This window comes from Pseudopipra pipra, chromosome 26 (genome assembly GCF_036250125.1).
Source record: "Pseudopipra pipra isolate bDixPip1 chromosome 26, bDixPip1.hap1, whole genome shotgun sequence".
Lineage (NCBI taxonomy): Eukaryota > Metazoa > Chordata > Aves > Passeriformes > Pipridae > Pseudopipra > Pseudopipra pipra.
In genome coordinates this window covers 2,842,123-2,862,009 of record NC_087574.1, presented here as the reverse complement: position 1 = coordinate 2,862,009, position 19,887 = coordinate 2,842,123, and the positions used below count along the sequence as shown (strand labels likewise).

The following is a 19,887-nucleotide window of genomic DNA, read 5'->3' as shown; positions in this document are numbered from 1 at the left end:
CTCCTGCTGTCCAAGTCAGGATCAGGCCAGTTCCAGCTGGGAAAACACCAGCACCAGTTTAAGGGACCTGAGCTTCTGCCAACCAGAACCAGCCCTGCCTGCATTTTTGCTTGTTTTCCCACTTGTCCTGGTTTGAAAAATATTTTCAGTGAAATTAAATGTTTCCCTTGAATTAAATGAAGCCCTGCAAAGGGGCTTCATTGTTTGTTTATTTGACATCATCACCAATATCATCTGGGCTGGGGAAGGAGCCTTTGACATCATTCTGTCCTGGAGCCAGGTGGATGCTGGAGCTCCCAACTGCAATGGGGGTGTCTGTTTTCCTCCATTTATTTTTCCCTTTCAGACAAGGCAAGGAAGTTCTCTGAGCTGAGATGTTTGTCGCTCCAATGTGCAGGAGCCTCCTGTAACAACAGAGCTGGGGCAGGGTGAGGCTGGGGTGGGAAGTAGGAAATGAAAACCTTTTCAGCCCAAAAAATTCCTACAATGGCAAAAAACCAAAGCAAACCAGAGCTAAATATAGCGGGGCCCGTGAGCTCGCTTGGACTTCTGGTGAACGCTTGTGGTGGAAAAAAATGGGTCGTTTTAAAACAAAAAAAAAGAACAACAGAAGTGGTGGTGTTGATGTGGTGCTTTGGGCAGCTTCTTGCTGGGGCACTAGGGGAGGTCGAGGTGGTGAGGAGCCCTGGGGCAGCTTTTTACCTTAGAAACGTTCACTGGAATAAATAAAGTATCCCTTAAAAATGGCAGGTCAGCTGGAGCAGCGAGTCCCAGTGTGACGTCCGGGATTTACTGGTTTATACAGGTTTTGGGATGGGGCCTCGTGGTGGGGTGGGACAAAGGTGATGCTGGGATCAGGGAATTGCCGTGGGGATGCAGGGTTGGCCCGTGGCAGGGCCGTGGGATGTGTGTGGAGCTGGGGTTGAGCTCAGCCTGTCTCCCCTCCGTGGCTGTGTTTTATCTGCTGACAGTGATTCCCCTCGCTCAGCTCCCGCCTCCCAACGCCTGGGCTGGGATTCCAGAGGGTCCTGATGCCACGTTCTGTATGGGCTGGGGCTGTACAGGCATTTTCCAGCACAGCAAGGGAGACCTTCTCCCAGCATTGCTGTCTGCTCTGCAGCTTTCAGCAGGTCCCCAGACACGCCCGGCACTGACGGACGCGCTCCCCATGTCCCTGCTCTGTTTTCCTCAGCCTGGAGCAGATGGCTGGTGCTGAAGCCATTGGCTCCTCCAGCACTGGCACAGGCTCCTTGCAATGCCTGGGAATGCTGTGGCCAAGTGCTGCCCGTGGCAGCTCAGTTTTGAACCACTCCAATGACGTGGTGAGCGCGGGTGAGTTCTCTGCTCCGGCTCTGAGGCCCAATAGCCACACCTGGTGATGCCACCCTGGGTGCAGACACCCACCCGTGTCACCCTGCTTGGAGTCCCTCACCCAGGGACAGGCGTCAGGACAAACTCTGTGTCAGTGCTGCAGGAAGCAGGTCCCAGGGATGCACCCAAACCTTGCTGGGCGTGGAGCCAGGATGTCCTGTCGGGGCTGGAGGTGATGCCTGGCACGTGCTGAGTCCCCAACGATGCTTCATCCCTTCCCATTTGTTTCTTCCCCAGACTCCAAGGTCTTCCTCATCTACAACACGGGCTCCCAGGGCTGCCTGGAGACCAAGGACTCGCTGGTGCGACTGGCCAAGGGCTGCAACGGCAGCGCCCCGGCCCAGCAGTGGAAATGGGTCTCCCGAAACCGCCTCTTCAACGTGGGGGCCATGCAGTGCCTGGGGGTGTCGTGGCACGGGGGGAACAGCACGGTGGGGCTGCACCCCTTGGCCACCTACGAGTGCGACCGCGAGTCGGTGAACATGCGCTGGAGCTGCCGCGGGCTCGGCGAGCAGCTCTCGCAGCACCTCGGCGCCCGCCCCGCCAACGCCTCCCTGGACAGGGGGGACCAGGCACGTGGCTCGCAGTGGAGGACCTATGGCACCGAGGAGGACCTGTGCTCCGTGCCCTACTCTGGTAATGCCCCCTGGGCGCCGTGTTGTGCCGTAACCCAACCCCAAACGTGAGCGGAGGCCATGGTGCTGTGGCGGGCGGGTCCAGCTCGGTCCCGGCTCGCTGGGGCTGCAGAACCGGGCAGGGTTGGGCTGGTGGGAGCGGGGCAGCCCCCCCGGGCACCCCCTGCCCCCCACACCACCCCTCACCCCAAACCTCCCTCCAGCCCTGTAGACACGGCCTCAAGCAAGGCTCCTCTTCTCCCCCCAGAGATTTACACCATCCAGGGCAACTCCCACGGGAAGCCCTGCACCATCCCCTTCAAGTACGACAACCAGTGGTTCCATGAGTGCACCAGCACGGGGAGGGAGGACGGGCACCTCTGGTGTGCCACCACCCAGGACTATGGCAAGGACGAGCGGTGGGGCTTCTGCCCCATAAAGAGTGAGTAGGGGGGAACATTCCATGGGGAAAAGCAGGAACTCCGTGCCCATCCCTCCTGGGGGTTTTTCTTCCTCTCTCTGGACGTCCTGCCTCGTCCCTCCTCCTGCCAGCAGCCTGCAGTGCTGGAGCAGCAGGTTGTGGGGTTCATGGGGTTATTGGGGGATTTTGGGGGTGTTGGGTGCTCACCCTGCTTGTCTCCACAGGCAACGACTGCGAGACCTTTTGGGACAAGGACCATCTCACCAACAGCTGCTACCAGTTCAACTTCCAGTCGACGCTGTCGTGGCGGGAGGCCTGGAATAGCTGTGAGCAGCAAGGGGCCAACCTGCTGAGCATCACCGAGATCCACGAGCAGACCTACATCAACGGTGAGGTCGTGGCAGCCTGGCTGTGCCCTCCTCACCTGGGCAGAGCTGGTGGCACCGTGGGCATTGCCACTGCCAGGTTGCTCTGCCTGCCCCGGGTGGTTGGTTTTGAGGGGGTGACAGGCTGGGGACTGGGCTGGGGTTGGGGGGACTGATCCTGCCCCTCTGGCTGTGTCGGCTCAGGGCTCCTGACTGGGTACAGCTCCACACTCTGGATTGGGCTCAACGACCTGGACATCAATGGAGGCTGGCAGTGGTCAGACAACTCGCCCCTCAAGTACCTCAACTGGGAGAGTGGTGAGATGGGGGGTCGTGGTGGTGATGGGGGGCTGGGGAACAACCTGTGACCACCAGAGATGGCCACGTGGCAGGGGAGGTGGCCTGGGCTGCTGCAGGGTGTCCCCTCACTGCCTGAGGACAGAGAGCCCTAGGGGGCATTAGAGCAAGCTGGGACATCTGTGGAGCTGGAGGGGTGACACAGGGTGCTGAGGGGGAATTGGCCATGTGCAAACCCTTGGTGGTCCCACTGATAACCTGGGTTGACATTCCCTGTTTGGAGGGTTGCATCCCTGCTTAGTGCTGGAGTGGGGTCCCCAGCTGCAGACACCCCTCCCTAAACCTGAGGTGCTCAGGGAGCAGAAGGACCCAGAAACACCCCTGGGGACAGTGATGCCCTCGCAGGAGGTTTAGGGACAGGCAGGAGCAGTTCAGGTCTGGTATCGTGACCCCCAACTGCCACCTGGGCACGCGGGGTCACATCTTATCATAAAAAATAATGAAATAAATGGGGTTTTACTGGTACTGGAGCGGGGAGAGCTGCGTTGGTGGCTCCTCAGCAGCCTGTCCCCCCTCACCCTGCTCTCCAGACCAGCCTGACAACCCCAGCGAGGAGAACTGCGGGGTGATCCGCACCGAGTCCTCGGGGGGGTGGCAGAACCGCGACTGCGGCATCGCCCTCCCCTACGTGTGCAAGAAGAAGCCCAACGCCACGGCCGACCCCTTCCTGACGGGTGAGCAGGGCAGGAGCAGCACCGGGAACGGGCACACCGGGCGTGCTCCCACCCCGCCACGGCCAGGGGATGCTGCCCACGGAGGTGCCCGTGGTGTCCCCGGCCTGCCCTGGGTGTGCGGAGCAGGGGTTGAGCTCCTCAGGGTTCCCAAGGTTTGGGAAAAGTCATCTCTGAGAAGCACTCGGTGCCATTCCAGGTTGGGTGGTGAGGGAGGGACAGAGAGCAGCGGGTCCCCAGGGGAGGGGGTGCTCTGTGCTCTGCTCTGCCCTCACTCCTCTGCAGACAGGAGGGATTTGGTTTGTCCCCGGAGCTCTGAAGCCGCCGTTCCCTCACCTTGCCACCGCCTGTTACATTTTGGCCGTGGCTTTCCCACCGCGGCTTTGGCTTGTGCTGAGCACCCCGTGGGACTGCGGCCCCTTCCCTGCCAAGGACGGGGCTGGAGGGTTGGCAGGAGCCCTCAGGCTGCCTTGTGTCCTGCCAGACTCGTGGTCGGAGGTGAAGGTGGACTGCGAGCCCAGCTGGCAGCCCTTCCAGTCCAACTGCTACCGGCTGGTGGGAGAGAAGAAGAGCTGGCAGGAGGCAAAGAAGACCTGCCTGCGGAGTGGGGGGGACCTGGTCAGCATCCACACCCTCTCCGAGCTGGAATTCGTCACCAAGCAGATCAAGCAAGGTGAGGAGGAGCCCGCTGTGCCAGCAGCCCCCTTCCCCATCCGGTTGTGGGGCCCATGGGAATGTCTCTGGGTGTGCTGGAGGCTGCAGAGTTGACTTTGTGGCTGTGCAGGGAGTGGAGGCCCCAGGCTGGGAGGTGATGTATTCCTTGGAGGAACCCGTAACCCGGGTGCATCCCCCATCCAGCAAATGTGAAAGCTGTTCCCAGGAGCCTGCAGTGCTGAGGAAAAACTGCACAGCTGCAGCTGGGAATGGTGCTGGTCCCAGCTGGTTAGTGTAGGAAAAGATGGGGAAACAAAGTCCTGCTGGACTCGCTGGAGGAGACCAGCGATGAGCCATAGGAGGGTGGAGCAAGGAGGGGAAATGCTGGAGCCTCCAAGCTGGGAGCAGATTGGGACGGGATGGAAGGGAATGGTTGAAAACCAGTAGCTCACTGGACCTGAGCCTGCAGGTCTGGACTTTCACATTCTGCTGCTGCCAGCTGCTCTCTGAAAGCTGCTGGCAAATGTCCCTGTATTTCCCACTCTGGGGGTCCGTGTCCTTGTGTTTCCCACTCTGGGGGTCCACCCTTGCAGGCAGGAGCTGCCTTGCTGTGCCCTTTCCTGCCCGGGGTCAGAGCTGAGCCCTGCAGGGCTCGTGTCACTGGTGGGTTCTGCACAGTGTCAGCCAGGAGGAGGAACTTTCACGACTTCCCCTCCTGTCCTGGCAGATGTGGAGGAGCTCTGGATTGGCCTAAATGACCTCAAGCTGCAGATGAACTTCGAGTGGTCGGACGGGACGCCCGTGAGGTTCACGTACTGGCACCCCTTCGAGCCCAACAACTTCCGTGACAGCCTGGAGGACTGTGTCACCATCTGGGGACCGGTGAGAGCCCGGGGGGCAGGGGGCCCCAGGGGGTGTAACAGGGGGGATTCAGAGGAATTCAGGAGGGTTTTGGGGTCCCAGACGGGAAATAGGAGGGTCCTGAGGGGGGAAAGGGAGCACTGCACTATCCTCATGCCTGAGGAAAGCATTCCTCAGGGAGCACCTCCAGCTGGGTTGAACCTGGCTCATCCCAGCTGTTGGGATGGGAGGGATCCAGCACATCATCCTTAGGGATTTGGTGTAGGGAAGGAAAGTCTGTGGACCCGAGGTGGGGGTGGGTGGGCTGGGGAATTCCCCAGGCTGTCGGGATAGGCTGATTCCTGCTCCTCTCCCACCGTGCAGGAAGGGAGGTGGAATGACAGCCCCTGCAACCAGACCCTGCCGTCCATCTGCAAAAAGCCGGGTCGGGTGAGCCAGGAGAAGGAGGAGGATGACCATGGATGCCGAAAGGTGAGGGGCCCCTGGGGCTGGAGGCGGCTGCATCTCTCCAGGGCTCTCCCTGAAACCATTTTGGGGAGCCCTGATGGGCAGCACCCGGAGCTGTGGGGTCTGTGCCCGGGAGCTGCTGGTGCAGCAGAGACCCTGGGGCTGCCGAGCCCTTCGCTGCCTCCGTGGCTCCGGGAGGTCACGGGAAGAAACTGGGACACGACACACATGTGTCTGTGAACATCATCCAAGAGCCTCCTCCTCGGGCTGCCTTGGCTGCCAGCAGGGATGTTCATTTTTTTCCCTTTGCCTCTCTCCGTGCCAAAACACGGCAGCAAAGCTGCCGCACGTGGGAGCCTGGCGGGACAGAGGCGGCTGCCGGCCCCGTGCCTGGGCCTGCTGGCAGGCTGCCCTCCCTGGGCGGGGCACAGGCCTTCTGGGGACACCAAGCTGGCAGATTCTCACCCAGCCCATGCTCTGCCTCAGTTTCCCCAGCTGCCACGGGGGGCTGAGGCCGCCCCGTTCCCACGCTTTGCTGGGAAGTGGCTTTTGTGGCTCTGCGAAGTCTCCAGTTGCTGAGCCTGGCAGTGCTGCCACTCTTGAACCTCTCCCAATGTTTCAGAGCAGGCTCTCACGCTCAGACTACCAAGCAGCCACGCTGGGCCAGCTCCCAGAGGTGCTGCTGGGCTCCTCCTTGGGTCCTCATCCCGTTGCCAAACCCCAGCAGCCACTCGGCTCTGCCAGAGCTCAGGGCAGCACAGCAAGCTGCCACACCAGGCCAGATATGGGGGCTGCCAGCTGTAGCCAGAGGAGCCCCAGTGTCAACAGGTGCTGGGGATGAGGCACTTGGTGGGCAAAATTCCATCACCACCCATTTGCATGTCCCCAGAACAGTCCTGAGCTCATAGGACGTCCTGACACATAAGATGTCCCCACGGAGATTTAACTCCTCCTGCCTCCCCAGCCACAGTTTTACCCTGGCCCCGGGTGCCCAGCAGAGATGCACCCACTGAGAAACAAACTGGGAGTGGTAAATCAACCAGGGAAAGACCTTTCCCCATCCTTCTTCCCCTTCCTCATCCTCAGTGATGCCTTTTGCCACCCAGATCATCATCTTGCTCGGGGGATTTGGCCCCAGTCCTCTCCAGCCACCATGCTGGTTTTTCATGATGGCTTTGCTGCTTTTTTTTCCCTTCTCTAAACCTTCTTTAATTTTGGAACAACCTTAAAGGAACCAGTGAAGGCTGGAGGTCTGGGCAGTGGGAATGGCAGAGCTGGAGAGGGATGTGGGGACACACTGGCATTAGGAGCTGGAGGCAGCAGTTGGGATTGAGGATCCCATCCTGGCCCTCTTTTGGATCACAGGGACTGCCTGTGGTGGCCAGTGTGTGGGAGAGCATCCATGGGGTTTTTGGGGTGCTGAGGCATGGAGCTGGTTGGGGACCCTTCCAGGGACATCCAGATCCTTCTGGGGGCATCAGGAACCCACACTGTCCCAGGATGGGCCCTTTCTTTGCTGCTCAGGGGCATCCATGTTGTTCCAGAGGGACCCAGCTGGTGGGTCTGGACCTGGCTTTGCCAACTTTGGGGAAAGACTGTAGGAGCAGGAACTTGTAGGGCAAAAATGGGATTTGGGGTTGTTTTCATCTCCTAAAGCTAATCCTGCTTCCCTCCTTGCCATGCTGATGACACTACGTATGGCACGTGTCCCCCACTGTCCTTCCAGTGCCCAGGGGACCCAGAAGTAGAATCCCAGTGATACTTCCCCTTCCAGGGTGTCCCTGAGCCTGAGGCCACTTGCTGCCCCAGCTGCTCCACCCTTGGGAAGGGCGTGTGTTCCCTCTCATGGATGAGCCCCCGTGTCCCTCCCCGCTTCGCCGAGGGGCCACTGCCAGCCCCGGGGCCGCCCTGCTCCCTGCTCTGGCAGAAAACAGGCACTATTGTGTCTCCAGCCCCGGAGAGGCTCCAACATCAACAAGGCGGGGGATTAAAGCCGGCTGTGGTGGGACTCGCTCTGGACTCGGCCCCGCGGCGTGAAGAGGAGGATTGTGTTCCCCTCCCCGCGCCCCGGCCGGGCCGGACCCTGGCAGGGAGAGCCTTTTCCCCGGCTTTGAAGCTGCCTGGGTGTTTGTTTTCCCTGCAGCCCCGTCCCCTGGGGCCAGGGGCTTGTTGGATCTCAAAGCTGAGCAGGGTCAAGCTGGGGCGGCCGAGGGCAGGAGACCTCCCGGGAGAAGGCAGAGGTGGTGGCAGGGGACGTGGGACGTTGCTCCCGCGCCCTGGGATTGCTCCCATCCTTTGGGGAGGTCTGGGCGGGCAGTGCTGGATGTCCCCTGTCACCCATCCCCAGGGCTGGAAGTGGCACAGCCCATCCTGCTTCTGGCTGGGCGAGGACCGTGTCCCCTACAGCGACGCCCGCAAGATGTGCTCCGACTACGGCTCCACGCTGGTCACCATCACCAACAGGTCAGTGCCATCACCAACAGGTCAGTGCCATCACCAACAGGTCAGTGCCACACCAGCGCTGGGTTTGAGCCCCCTGAGGTGGGGAGTGACCCCACAAGGGCTGGGGCATCACAGGCCGTGTCAGCTCACAGCATCACCCCCTCTGGCCGCCCCCCAGGTTCGAGCAGGCCTATGTGAGCAGCCTCATCTACGGCTGGGACGGGGAGTATTTCTGGACAGCCCTGCAGGACATCAACGAGACGGGCGCGTTCCGCTGGCTGAGCGGGGACGAGGTGATGTACACGCACTGGAACCGTGACCAGCCCGGTAAGGGGGGCAGGGGTGGCCCGGGGACACCCCCTCCAACAGGGCGGGTGCTGGCTCTGCCCCCTGGCACAGCCCCACCCTAAGGCTGCGTCCCCTCCACTCCCGTGAGCGCTCCAGGTTACAACAAGGGCGGCTGCGTGGCCCTGGCCACCGGCAGCTCCATGGGGCTGTGGGAGGTGAAGAACTGCAGCACCTTCAAGGCCAAGTACATCTGCCGGCAGAACCTGGGCACGCCGGTGAACCCCGAGCTGCCCGGGCCCTACCCCACGCCCAGCCTCACCGCCACCTGCCCCCCGGGCTGGAGCTCCGACCCCAAACTCCGGCACTGCTACAAGGTGAGAGGTGTTCCCGTGGCTGTTTGGGGGGTGCCTGTGCCTCCTGTGGTGCAGGGGGTGAAGGAACATATTCTGGTGCAAGAGGCAGCCCAGAGCACACAAGCCTGGTTGGGGCTGGGTGTGGGGATGATGCTCTGCTCCTCTCCTGCTTCTGAGCCCCCCACGCCGCGGGTTCCTCCTCCCCCAGGTGTTCACCTTCGAAAAGCTGCACGAGAAGAAGACGTGGATCGCGGCGCAGGAGTTCTGCCGGGAGCTGGGGGCCCAGCTGCTCAGCCTGGGCAGCTACGAGGAGGAGCACTTTGTCGCCAACACCCTCAACAAGATTTTTGGGTGAGGAGCTGGTGGCACCAGCACATCCCGCTGCCAGAGGGTGCTTGGCACGAGCCTGCAGCCCTCACAGCGCTCTGGCACATGTGGATGGGGGGTTGAGGCGTGAATGGGACTCTCTGAGCGCTAACTGGTGTGCAGAAGGTGCATCAGTAGGTGTGGCTGATGTGGGAAATGTGCAGGAAAGACGGGGTGTGGGAGAAGTGCAGGAAGTTCAGTGTAATTAGAGGATGGAGCTTGGGTTTCAAACGCCTCCAGCCTTGAGCCTGTTATCCCAGCTCCTGCCTTCCAGTGTGTGGGGATGGCAGGCTTTGAAAACAAACAGAAAAAGGCCAGATTATTAATATATATTTGTGTATAAATGTAATACATATCTGTGTATATATAAATAATATATAATCGTGTATAAACAAATATATAAAATAACAATTGTATACTATATATTTGTGTATAAATATATAATTTTTTATATATATATATATATGCAATTTAATAATAGATATTTGTGTATAAATGTAAACCCTTCTGGTTTGGAGGAGGGTTGTGTTCTCACCCATCCCCCTGGCTTCCCCCAGGGAGTCGGAGCCGGAGCTCCACGAGCAGCACTGGTTCTGGATCGGCCTGAACCGGCGGGACCCTGCAGGGGACCGGAGCTGGAGGTGGAGTGATGGGCTGGGGGTGAGTCTTGGGGCGTTTGAGGTGCAGGGGGGGGCAAATCTGGTGCTGGTGGAAGTGCCCAACACCGCCCATCTCTCTCGACCCCCAGTTCTTCTACCACAACTTTGACCGCAGCAACTACGACGACGACGACATCCGGCCGTGCGCGGTGCTGGACCTGGCCTCCCTGCAGTGGATGCCGATGCAGTGCGAAGCCCAGCTGGACTGGATCTGCAAACTGCCCAAAGGTACCAGCAAAGGGGCCCCCAAGCCCCCCAGCTGTGACTGACCTGGAGGAGGATGGGCTGTGGGGCTGCAGAGCAGGTGCAGGGGAATCCTTGGGAGGTGGGAGGATGATTCCCAGTTCCGGGTCAGAGAGAGGTGCTGTTCCTCCTGGGGGGATTCGGGAGGGCATCCCAGCCTTGGAGCCCACAGGTGGTTTGCAGGGAAGCATTAGTGGGAGCATCCTAGCCCTGCATCCCGCTGACAGCCTCTCCTTGCCCTTTCTCCAGGTGCTGACGTGAAGGAGCCGGAGATCACGACCCAAGGTGTGTTGACCATGGCTGTGTGTTCGTCGGGCATAAACTGTCCTCTCTGGGCCTCTGCTGCCCCATCACAAGCACCATCCCTTCAGAGCATCCAGGCAGTGTTACCCAGAGAGGGATGGATCCTGGGCAGGGCAGTGGGAGGGCGGGGAGCCCAGGCATCCCCCCCTGCTGCACCACATGGCTGTAGGGACTGCGGCAGGGACTGGGCAGAATCAGTCCTGCCCACTGCAGGAGAGGCTCAAAACACGCGGGGACCAAGGGACAGGGTGGCCCTGGCAGGGGTGTCACGGCCTCAGCGTGACCCCAGTCCCTGCCTGCAGGCAGCAAAGAGTGGGTGAAGTACCAGGAGGCCGAGTACAAGTTCTTCGAGCACCACTCGACGTGGCTGCAGGCCCAGCGCATCTGCAGCTGGTTCCAGGCCGAGCTGGCGTCGGTGCACGGCGAGGCCGAGCTGCGCTTCCTGGGCCAGAACCTGAAGAAGGTACCAGGGGGATGGGACCCCCTGGGCTGCTCTTCCCTCTCTTCTTTCACCCTTTGCTGGAGGGATGGGGGCACGTTGTTTGGGGGCGCTGGGCTCTGCTGGGGTCACAGTGGGCTTGTGCAGTGCCTGTGAGTGGGTTTGGGGCTCAGTGAGGTGATGTGTTATGTCCTGGTGCAAGCTGAGGGCGGGGAGGGGAGGGCTGATCCCTGTGACAGCCTCTGTTGTCCCCAAATACGCCCAGTCCCTGCAGGGCACTGACATGTCCTCTTTGGGTGTGCAGTTCTCCAGGGGCCAGGAGCAGCACTGGTGGATTGGGCTGAACACCTACGAGAACGATGGGAGGTTCAAGTAAGTCACAGACAGAGCCACCATGGCCCTGCTCATCTCCACACCACCATCCCCAGCACATTCCCACACCACCATGGCCCTGCTCATCTCCACACCACCATCCCCAGCACATTCCCACACCACCATCCCCAGCACATTCCCACACCACCATCCCCAGCACATTCCCACACCACCATCCCCAGCACATTCCCACACCACCATGGCCCTGCTCGTCCCTCCACCACCATCCCCAGCTATGAGCACTGTGGCTCAGCACTTGCCATCCTGAGGTGCTGGGATGGAGATCCTCACCCAGGAGGGCAGTGGTGGGACACGCTCCCCAGTTAGGGCACACAGCTGGTCCCATTTGCCACTCAGCTCTTTTTTTGTGCTCCCACCGCTGCTTTTCCAGGTGGTCTGATGGGTCCCTCCTCAACTTCATCTCCTGGGCACCGGGCAAGCCCCGGCCCATCGGCAAGGACAGGAAGTGTGTGTACATGACGGCCAGCAGAGGTGAGGGCAGGGCCAGCCCAGGTGAGGGCAGGGCCATGAGGGGCTCGGTGAGGATTGGGGTCATGCCCAGCCTGTCCCTCCCCACAGAGGACTGGGGGGACCAGAAGTGCATGACGGCTCTGCCCTACATCTGCAAGCGGAGCAACGCGACGGCCGTGAAGCCCTCGCTCCCTCCGGCACCTGCCCCCACAGCCGGGGGCTGTCCCCGAGGATGGATGCAATTCCTCAGCAAGGTACGGCCAGAGGGAGAGGGGATGGAAGGATGGAGAGGGGAGGGCAGGAGGGAGAGGGGATGGCAGGGTGGAGAAGGGGGTGGCAGGAGAAAGAGGGGAGGGCTGGAAGGAAGAGATGGCAGGAGGGAAAGGGGGTGGCAGGAGGGAGAGAGGATGGCAGGATGGGAGAGGGAATGGTCGGATGGAGAGGGGAGAGCAGGATGGAGAGGGGATGGCAGGATGAAGAACAGGAGGGAGAGAGGGTGGCAGGAAGGACAGGAGTCAGCAGGATGGGGAGGGGATGGCAGGAGGGAGAGGTGATGGTCACCTCCTGGTCTTCCACCAGCCCTGTGGAGGCAGAGTGGGTGGCTGCGGAATGGCAGGATGAAGAGGGATTCCTGCACGTGTTTTTTAGGGAATGCTGGGGGTGCATTAACAGGGATGCTGGGAGAGGTGTGCTGTGGGGTGGGGGTGCAGGAGGGGGTGGTGAGGTGTGTGTACAGGGATGCCAGGAGAGCGGTGGGAGTGCAGGAGTGGCTGGGGGCTGGTAGATGTGAGGGCGCAAAGGGGAGAAGAGCCACCAGGACAGAGTGGGGCTGCAGAGGGTGGTTGGATGGGGAGGGTGCAGAGCTCAGGGTGGGGGGCAGCTGCCCCCCGTGGACCATCCTGTGCCGCTGCCTGTGCAGTGTTTCAGCTTCAATGGCCACAACAAAGGCGAGATAGTGAAGTGGCCGGAGGCGAAGCAGGCGTGCGAGAGCCAGGGCGCCGTCCTGGCCACCATCTCCAGCCCCCTGGAGCAGGGTAGGTCCCCGCTGCCCCCACCAACCCCACCAGCCCTGCTGACTGGGGACCTGCCAGGGGTGGTTCTCAGCCCCTCCCCTGTCCCTCGCAGCCTTCATCACGTCCATGCTGCCCAACATCTCCTTCGACCTCTGGATCGGCCTCCACGACGGGCAGAGGGAGTTCCAGTGGGTGGAGGGGGAGCCCCTGCGGCACGTGAGCTGGGCCCCCGGGGAGCCCTCGGGCTGCAGCGCCTCCAGCCCCCGCGACAAGCCGGTGAGAGAGACCCCCACAGCACCCCCAGCCCCTGGGAAGGTCTCAGTCCCCTGTGCCACCATGGGAAGGGAAGGTTTTAGCAGGGGTGGCTCTCCAAGGGCACACCAGGATCCGGCCCTGCAGGGTGGGGACCTGCCCACCAGGGGACACCCCTGGTGTGGGGGTGCCCACAGGGTGGGATGACGGTGCTAAGGGCAGTGCTGACCCCGTGGCTTGGCTCTGCAGACCAACTGTGTGGTGGTGTGGCACGGCTCACCCCCTCTCTTCACGGGACGCTGGGACGACCGGAGCTGCCTGGAGGAGAAGCACGGCTACATCTGCCAGCGGAGCATAGGTAGGGGGGGCATGAGGGGACAGCCCCCACTCTGCTGGCTGGGGACCTGCCACTGCCACCCTGGTGCCCCATGAGTGGTGGGGCCGGGAAGCTCCAAGCCGTCGACTCAGCTTGGGAGGAGCTTCTGGTGCTGGAGGAGCTCAGGGAGACAGGCTTGACTTGGGGGGTGGTCCCCCATCACAGCCATCTGTGGGACAGCCCCAAACCTGTACGTCAGCCTGGCTCAGCATGTTCCATAGGGATGTGAATCCTAGTGGACAGGCTCCAAGGTGGGGATGGTGCCAGGGTGTCACTGCTCTCATCCCTGGGGACGTCCCTCTGCCCTCCCTGGTTGCACCAGTGCAGCACTTACAGGGACAGCCGGGCCTGGGTAGGGATGGACAAGGGGGTGACCCCTCCTGGGATGCAGGAGTGCCCTCTGTGCTCTCTGACTGTGTCTCTTTGCTCCCCCAGACCCGGCCCTGAGCCCCGCGCGGACGCCGTACCCGCCCTCGCCCACCGGCGCCCTCTTTTACCACAACAGCACTTACCGCATCCTGCAGAAACCCCTCAGGTGGCACGAGGCCCTGCTGCTCTGCGAGACCCTCAATGCCACCCTGGCCACCATCCCCGACCCCTACAGCCAGGCCTTCCTCACCCAGGCCGTCAGCAGCCTGCGGGCCCCGCTCTGGATCGGCTTGGCCGACGAGGTGAGGGAAGGGGGCAGGCGCCTGGGGCAGGGTGACCCTAAGGGGGTCATGGCAGCCCCCTCAGCGTCTCCTCCCCTTGGTTCTCCTCCAGGGAGGCCGGAGCTACTCGTGGCTGACGGAGGAGAACGTGGTGTACACCAACTGGCAGGATGGGGAGCCCCAGCAGATCACGGGCTGCTCCTACATGGATGCGGACGGGAGCTGGCGCACGGCCGGCTGCGACACCAAGCTCCAGGGGGGCATCTGCCAGCTCCGAGCAGGTGCTGGCCAAGGGGGGCACAGGGTGGTCAGGTGGGGTGCCACCAATGGTTGGAGATGGCATCCCACCCAGATAGGGCTCTCTGCATGTCCCTGTGGGTCTGAGTGCCCCGACGTGCCGTGGGACCTCGGTGCCCTGTGCCCCTTCACCCCCCTCAGTGTGCCGTGTGCTCCCCAGGTGCCCCCCGCACGCACAAGTGGAGCTACAGTGGCAGCTGTCCCAAATCGCTGGAGGACTCGTCCTGGATCCCCTTCCGGGACCACTGCTACACCTTCCACATGGAGATCACCCTGGGGCAGAAGGACGCCATGAGGAGGTGCCAGAAAGGTATGAGGGGGCTGAGGTGGTAGGGGGTGAGATGCCCAGGATGTCTGTGGGTGCAGCAGAGCTCCCCTGTCCCTCTGCCCATGCCTGGCTTTGGTCAATCATCGTCTCCTTGCTGTTCCATGTGAGGGTTGCCCAACCATCAGGTGGCTCATGGGTGGTTCCTCAGCTTTGCTGCTCCTCCAGCTCCATCCTTTGAGTTCTGGGCTCTTCCATGTCGCTGTTCCCTCCACAGTTGGTGGCACAGTGTTGTCCATCCAGGACGAGATGGAGAATGTCTTCGTGTGGGAGCATCTCCAGTCGTACGAGGGCCCTTCCAAGGGGGCCTGGCTGGGCATGACCTTCAACCCCAAAGGTACAAAGGAAGGAGTGAGGTTTGAGATATTCCCCCAGGCACCCCCATGAATTCCCACCGGGTCTGCAGTGAGCAGAGGAAGCCCTTGCTGGTGGCACCAGTGAGGGGAGCTCATGCCATGGTGTGACAGGAACACCAGTTCTTCAGGCCATGCTGGACATGCCATGTATGTCCTCCTCTGGCTTGGTGGGATGGGAAGCCCAGAGCCTTCTCCAAGACACTGGAACCTGCAGATGCAGGAATGAGCCCTGTGGCCCCTGGTCCTCCCCATCACCCCATCAGACCTCCCCATCACAGAATCACAGAATCATGGGATGGTTTGGGTTGGAAGGGACCTTAAACACCATCCAGTTCCAACCCCCTGCCATGGGCAGAAACACCTTCCACTAGCCCAGGTTGCTCCAAATCCCATTGCCCCATCACACCTGCCTGTGCTTCCTGAAGTGGGACAGAGATGGGGTGTCCCCTTCAGCCTCCCCAGGCCTAACTGTCCCATTTCCCAGGTGGCACCTTGGTCTGGCATGACAACACTGCTGTGAACTACTCCAACTGGGGCCAGCACGACACGGGGCCCAGCATGCTCAGCCAGAACAGCTGCTACTGGATCCAGAGCAGCAACGGCGTGTGGCGCCTGGGCTCCTGCACCAACGTCACCATGGGGGTCATCTGCAAGATCCCCCGAGGTAGGACCCCTCTGCTGCCTGGTGGGGTGAGCTGAGGGTCTGAGCAGAGTGCTGGGGGGCAGAGCTCTGTCCTGCTGGCAGCACCAGCCATGTGTTTTGGGTAATTCCAGTGCAGGTGCTGGTGTCAGGGTTTTAGGTCCCCGCTGGGCTCAGTGGTGGGCTGTGCGTGTCTCAGTAGCTGGGTTGGCCTCTTGGGGCAGGATGAGGCTGGTGGGGCATGGGTGGAGCAGAGCAGAGGACCCCCCCAGCTGTGCAGCACCCGGTGTCCGTGGTGTGGTGCTGGGAGCAGTGGAGGGGGTGGAACCACTGGTGCTGGCACTGGGGAGAGGGGAGGGTGGCGTGGCCATGCACTCACCTGTCTGTGTTGCTGTTGCAGTGGAGGAGAGCAGCTTTTCCAGGGCAGGTGAGTGGCACTGTCAGCCTGGGCACAGTCCTGGCACTGGGAACCAGTGCTGGAGACCTGTGCTGCAGCCTGGATTGCGCAAATAACCAAAGAATGGGGTTTGTGGGTGGGAAATCCCATTCCCAAGTGGCTTTGGCCCTGGACTAGGACTCCCCAGCAGCAGGAGCCATCCTTCCATGGAGGTGTGTGTCTGGCCAGCCCCTTGCCAGGCTCTCCTGCCCTTGCCCACAGTGCCTGGCCAAGCTGGGGGATGGACACCACATCTGCTGGTGGGATCCCCAGCTTCCATCCCAGGCAGCTGCCAGATGTTCCTGCATATGACCCAGAGTGTCTGCCCAGCCCCAGGAGCTCTGCCAGGGGCAGGATGTCCCCAGAACAACAAAGCAGGTTCCTATGCTGACCCATCCTTGGGGGAACAGCAGTGAACAGGCTCCCCGGGGCAGTGGTCACAGCCCCAAGGCTCCAGAGCTCAAGGAGCGTTTGGACAACGGGGACGTGGTGCAGGGCCAGGAACTGGACTGGATGATCCTTGTGGGTCCCTTCCAGCTCAGGATATCCCCCAATTCCATGATCCTGCCCAAAACCGCGGTCTGACTGAGGCTGTGGGAGCCACCCAGCTGCCTCTCACCGGCCTCTCCTCCCGCAGCCCTGCCGGAGAACACGACGGCCATCGCGGTGGTGGTGGTGTCGGCGCTGGCGCTCTGTGCCGTGCTGGGGGTCGTGGTGTTCCTGTACCGGCGCCGGCGCAGCGCCGAGCGCGGCGCCTTCGAGAGCGCCCGCTACAGCCGCACCACCTCCAACCCCGGCGAGGCCGCCGAGAAGAACATCCTGGTGTCGGACATGGAGATGAACGAGCAGCAGGACTAACGGCAGGGGGGACGCTGGGGACGGGGCCTGGGGAGGGGGGAGGACGGGCAGCGCGGCACACGCAGCCCCCCCGGCGCGGGGCAGGGGCGGTGGGGCAGGGAGAGGGGCCGGGCTCGGGGTCGGTGGGCACGAGGAGGGAGCTGGGGTCCCTCCTGCCCCACAGGTCACCTCCGGGCTTGTCCCCAGCTGCCGTGGAGGCACTTTCAGGGCTAAAGGGTTTCAAGGAAGGTTGCCCCCCTCCAAGGTCAAGAGCTTTCCAGGCTCTGAGACACCTTCCGCTTGGGATAAGGCAAGGGCAGGTGTTCAGGGCTCTTCCCCCCAGGAACCGAGCTGGTGTCCCAGAAGACATCCATCCTCCCTGGCAAGAGGTCTCCGAAGCCGATCTACCTCCCCTCCATGTGCAGTAGCGAGGGTCCTGCCACCCCCGTCCCCACCACCGTGCCGCTCCTCTCCCCCTCCTCGGCCTCGTCCCCCCCCTCCAGCAGAAAGCAGCGGAGACGCCGCCGCAGAGATCCAAGCGTGGACCCCCCGGGATCAGCGATGGGATCCTTTCTGCTCCCTGGGATGGGATCTCCTCTCCTCTGGCCGGCAGCCACAGCTTGTCCCGTTTTCTTTGGTGTGTTCCCTGTCTCCCCAAATAAGTGCAGGGGGCAGCACCGGAGCAAACTGCTGGCCAGGGCCCTCCAGTGGGAGCACCCTCGGCATCCCCAGCAGCCCAGGCCCCGCGGGAGGAGCTGGGTGCTGTGGAACAGGGCGCTGCCAGAGAGCCGGGGCCACCCTCTGTCCCTCGCCGGGCAGGGACAGTGCGGGGCTGGGATCACCTGCCACTGGTGCCTTGCTGGGGCCAGAAGGCCGAGGGTCAGGGCTGTAGGGTGGGGAGGATTTGGAAGCCTTGGTGGCTGTTTTGAAGCTCGGTGGTCTGTTGGTTTTTTAAGGGAACGATGGTAGCTTCTGTTGCTAAACTGTACTGAGTGCGTGCTGAATATATACGTTCTTTCACACAGCTGGCTGGGGTGTGTGTGGTTGCCTGTTTCCCATGTAGGGTGTAGCAGAGGAGAAGGAGGAGGAGGAGGAGGAAGGCAGTGTGTAGCTAAGCCCCTGCCTGGCTTTTAAGCTGTGCAAGAAGGAGCAGGAGTGCCCTGGGCTGAGCCATCCTCCTCCATCAGCTGCCGGCAGCAGCAGCCCCAGGACAGGATGCCTGGAGACAGCGAGAGTTGTTTGGGCCCCAAGGGGGGTTCCCTGCTGGGAATGGGACCCAAAGAGCCCCTTGGACCTCTGAAGTGGAGTGGCACAGCCCTACAGGAGATGTTGCCTTTAGCCCTCTGCCTCCAAGGCTCAAGTTGGGGTTGGTTTTGCTGCAGCAACAGGAACAAGCGAATTTTTGTAACTCTCTTTTTTGACACCTGCGCGGATTTTAAAATCTGTTGATTTCACTTAAGCTGGACATTAAGTGTTTAAGAAACTGTTGGGGGTGGGATGGGGGAACAAGGGACCATTGGGATTTTGTTTACTTTTTGGCAATGTTCAAAAGCTGCCACGACATTTCAGGGTGAGGAAGAATCTGGAGCTCACGGAGCTGCCCCAGCTCTGTTTCTCTCTCAGCTTTCTTTGCATTTATTTCCTGAGGTCCTCTCTGTTTTGGAGCTGTTGGTTCTGTCCACTGGCCCGTGGCTTCTTGATGTGAGTGCTAGATCCTGAAAAGCTGAGCATGAATCCTTCCTCATCCCCAGCATAGCCAGCATTCCTGCTGCTGGGATGCTTGGAATAGCAGGAGGAATGCTGAGCTTGAAGCTGTGCTGTTGCTGGGGATGGAGGTCCAGGATGAACTCCTCCTGGATGGGCAGAGGTGTTAAGAAGTCCTAAAGAATAAAGGTTGAGGTCAGGATTGGTGGGCAGGAGAGAGTGAGGAGCGGTGCTGAGGTCAGGGCAGGGTTGGGCTCATTTGGAGAAGTGATGAGACCCTGGGCAGGGTGGGAACACAGGAGGTGTGGCTGGGATGGTGGGGAATTATCCATGCTAGAGGAAAATCCGTGCCCTGGAGAGGCAAGGAGTGCCAGGGCTGGGAAGGAGGTCCCCCAGCCATGCAGGAGGTGTCACCCCTGGCTCTCCCACGGCCCAACCTGGAACACCTCGCTTTAGAGAGTTTCTTTTTTTTTTTTCTTGATTAATTTGTTTTCTTCTCCTTTGCTTTCAAGAAAAGGAATCTGTACAGTCTAGGTGAAATGTTGTCTGAGAAGAGTTTTGTCAGCTGTTGGCAGTGATCAGGATTACAGGAAAACACATATATGGTTACGTGGTATCTCCTATCACCATTAGATAATGTGAAGAATTGCTTAAAAGGACCCTGTCAATTATATATATATATAATATATATATATAGTTTTGCATTTTTTTTTACTCTCTGTGGTTTGTAAGATCCTTTTAGAAGCTTGGAAATAAAATTTCCTTCCCCACTTATTTTCTACCTTTTTTTTTTTTCCTTTTATTTGGGAAAAACAAAAGTTGTCTTTCCCTGTGTCCCTGACAAGTAGCAAACAAAGCTGAAATGACACTTAACCTGCCTCCAGCAGGGGAGACTCCAAGGCTGCCCAGGTAAGGGGGATGTTGTATTGACTCCTTGTGGTTTTTGGATACGATGGCTTTGCTCTGCTGGTTGTTTGGAAGAGTTGGCTGGAGGGAGAAGGGGAAGGAGAATGGGCAACATTTATTTGTCTGTGACTCCTGAGCTCAGTGAAGGGGTCAGGTGGAGCAGGGTCCTTGGGAAAGCACTGGAGTTTCTGTTTGATAAAATCCTAGAATGGTTTGGGTTCAGAGAGACCTTAAAGCTCATCCAGTCCCACCCCCTGCCATGGGCAGGGACACCTTCCTCTATCCCAGGTTGCTCCAAGCCCCATCCAGCCTGGCCTTGGACACTTCCAGGGATGGGGCAGCCACAGCTTCTCTGGGCAACCTTTGCCAGGGCCTCCCCACCCTCCCAGAGAACAATT

The 19,887-nt window shown here is 60.6% G+C and overlaps 1 protein-coding gene across 1 annotated transcript in view; it reads left to right on the top strand.

Annotated features, from left to right (window-relative positions):
* MRC2 (mannose receptor C-type 2) overlaps positions 1-19,357 on the top strand; it is a 28,661-nt gene extending 9,304 nt beyond the window's left edge. Inside the window, exons 2-30 of the mRNA XM_064636821.1 lie at positions 1,609-2,007; positions 2,254-2,427; positions 2,631-2,795; positions 2,976-3,089; positions 3,659-3,802; positions 4,284-4,472; positions 5,181-5,335; positions 5,678-5,785; positions 8,109-8,224; positions 8,382-8,530; positions 8,648-8,865; positions 9,053-9,195; positions 9,768-9,870; positions 9,959-10,097; positions 10,362-10,397; positions 10,718-10,878; positions 11,159-11,226; positions 11,618-11,718; positions 11,806-11,951; positions 12,617-12,731; positions 12,823-12,986; positions 13,212-13,320; positions 13,774-14,009; positions 14,101-14,269; positions 14,446-14,595; positions 14,828-14,947; positions 15,451-15,630; positions 16,007-16,033; positions 16,680-19,357. Coding sequence (XP_064492891.1) covers positions 1,609-2,007; positions 2,254-2,427; positions 2,631-2,795; positions 2,976-3,089; positions 3,659-3,802; positions 4,284-4,472; positions 5,181-5,335; positions 5,678-5,785; positions 8,109-8,224; positions 8,382-8,530; positions 8,648-8,865; positions 9,053-9,195; positions 9,768-9,870; positions 9,959-10,097; positions 10,362-10,397; positions 10,718-10,878; positions 11,159-11,226; positions 11,618-11,718; positions 11,806-11,951; positions 12,617-12,731; positions 12,823-12,986; positions 13,212-13,320; positions 13,774-14,009; positions 14,101-14,269; positions 14,446-14,595; positions 14,828-14,947; positions 15,451-15,630; positions 16,007-16,033; positions 16,680-16,900 — 4,319 coding nt within the window. The 3' untranslated portion in view covers positions 16,901-19,357. The remainder of the gene's footprint in view (positions 1-1,608; positions 2,008-2,253; positions 2,428-2,630; positions 2,796-2,975; positions 3,090-3,658; positions 3,803-4,283; positions 4,473-5,180; positions 5,336-5,677; positions 5,786-8,108; positions 8,225-8,381; positions 8,531-8,647; positions 8,866-9,052; positions 9,196-9,767; positions 9,871-9,958; positions 10,098-10,361; positions 10,398-10,717; positions 10,879-11,158; positions 11,227-11,617; positions 11,719-11,805; positions 11,952-12,616; positions 12,732-12,822; positions 12,987-13,211; positions 13,321-13,773; positions 14,010-14,100; positions 14,270-14,445; positions 14,596-14,827; positions 14,948-15,450; positions 15,631-16,006; positions 16,034-16,679) is intronic.
* Positions 19,358-19,887: the final 530 nt, after the last annotated feature.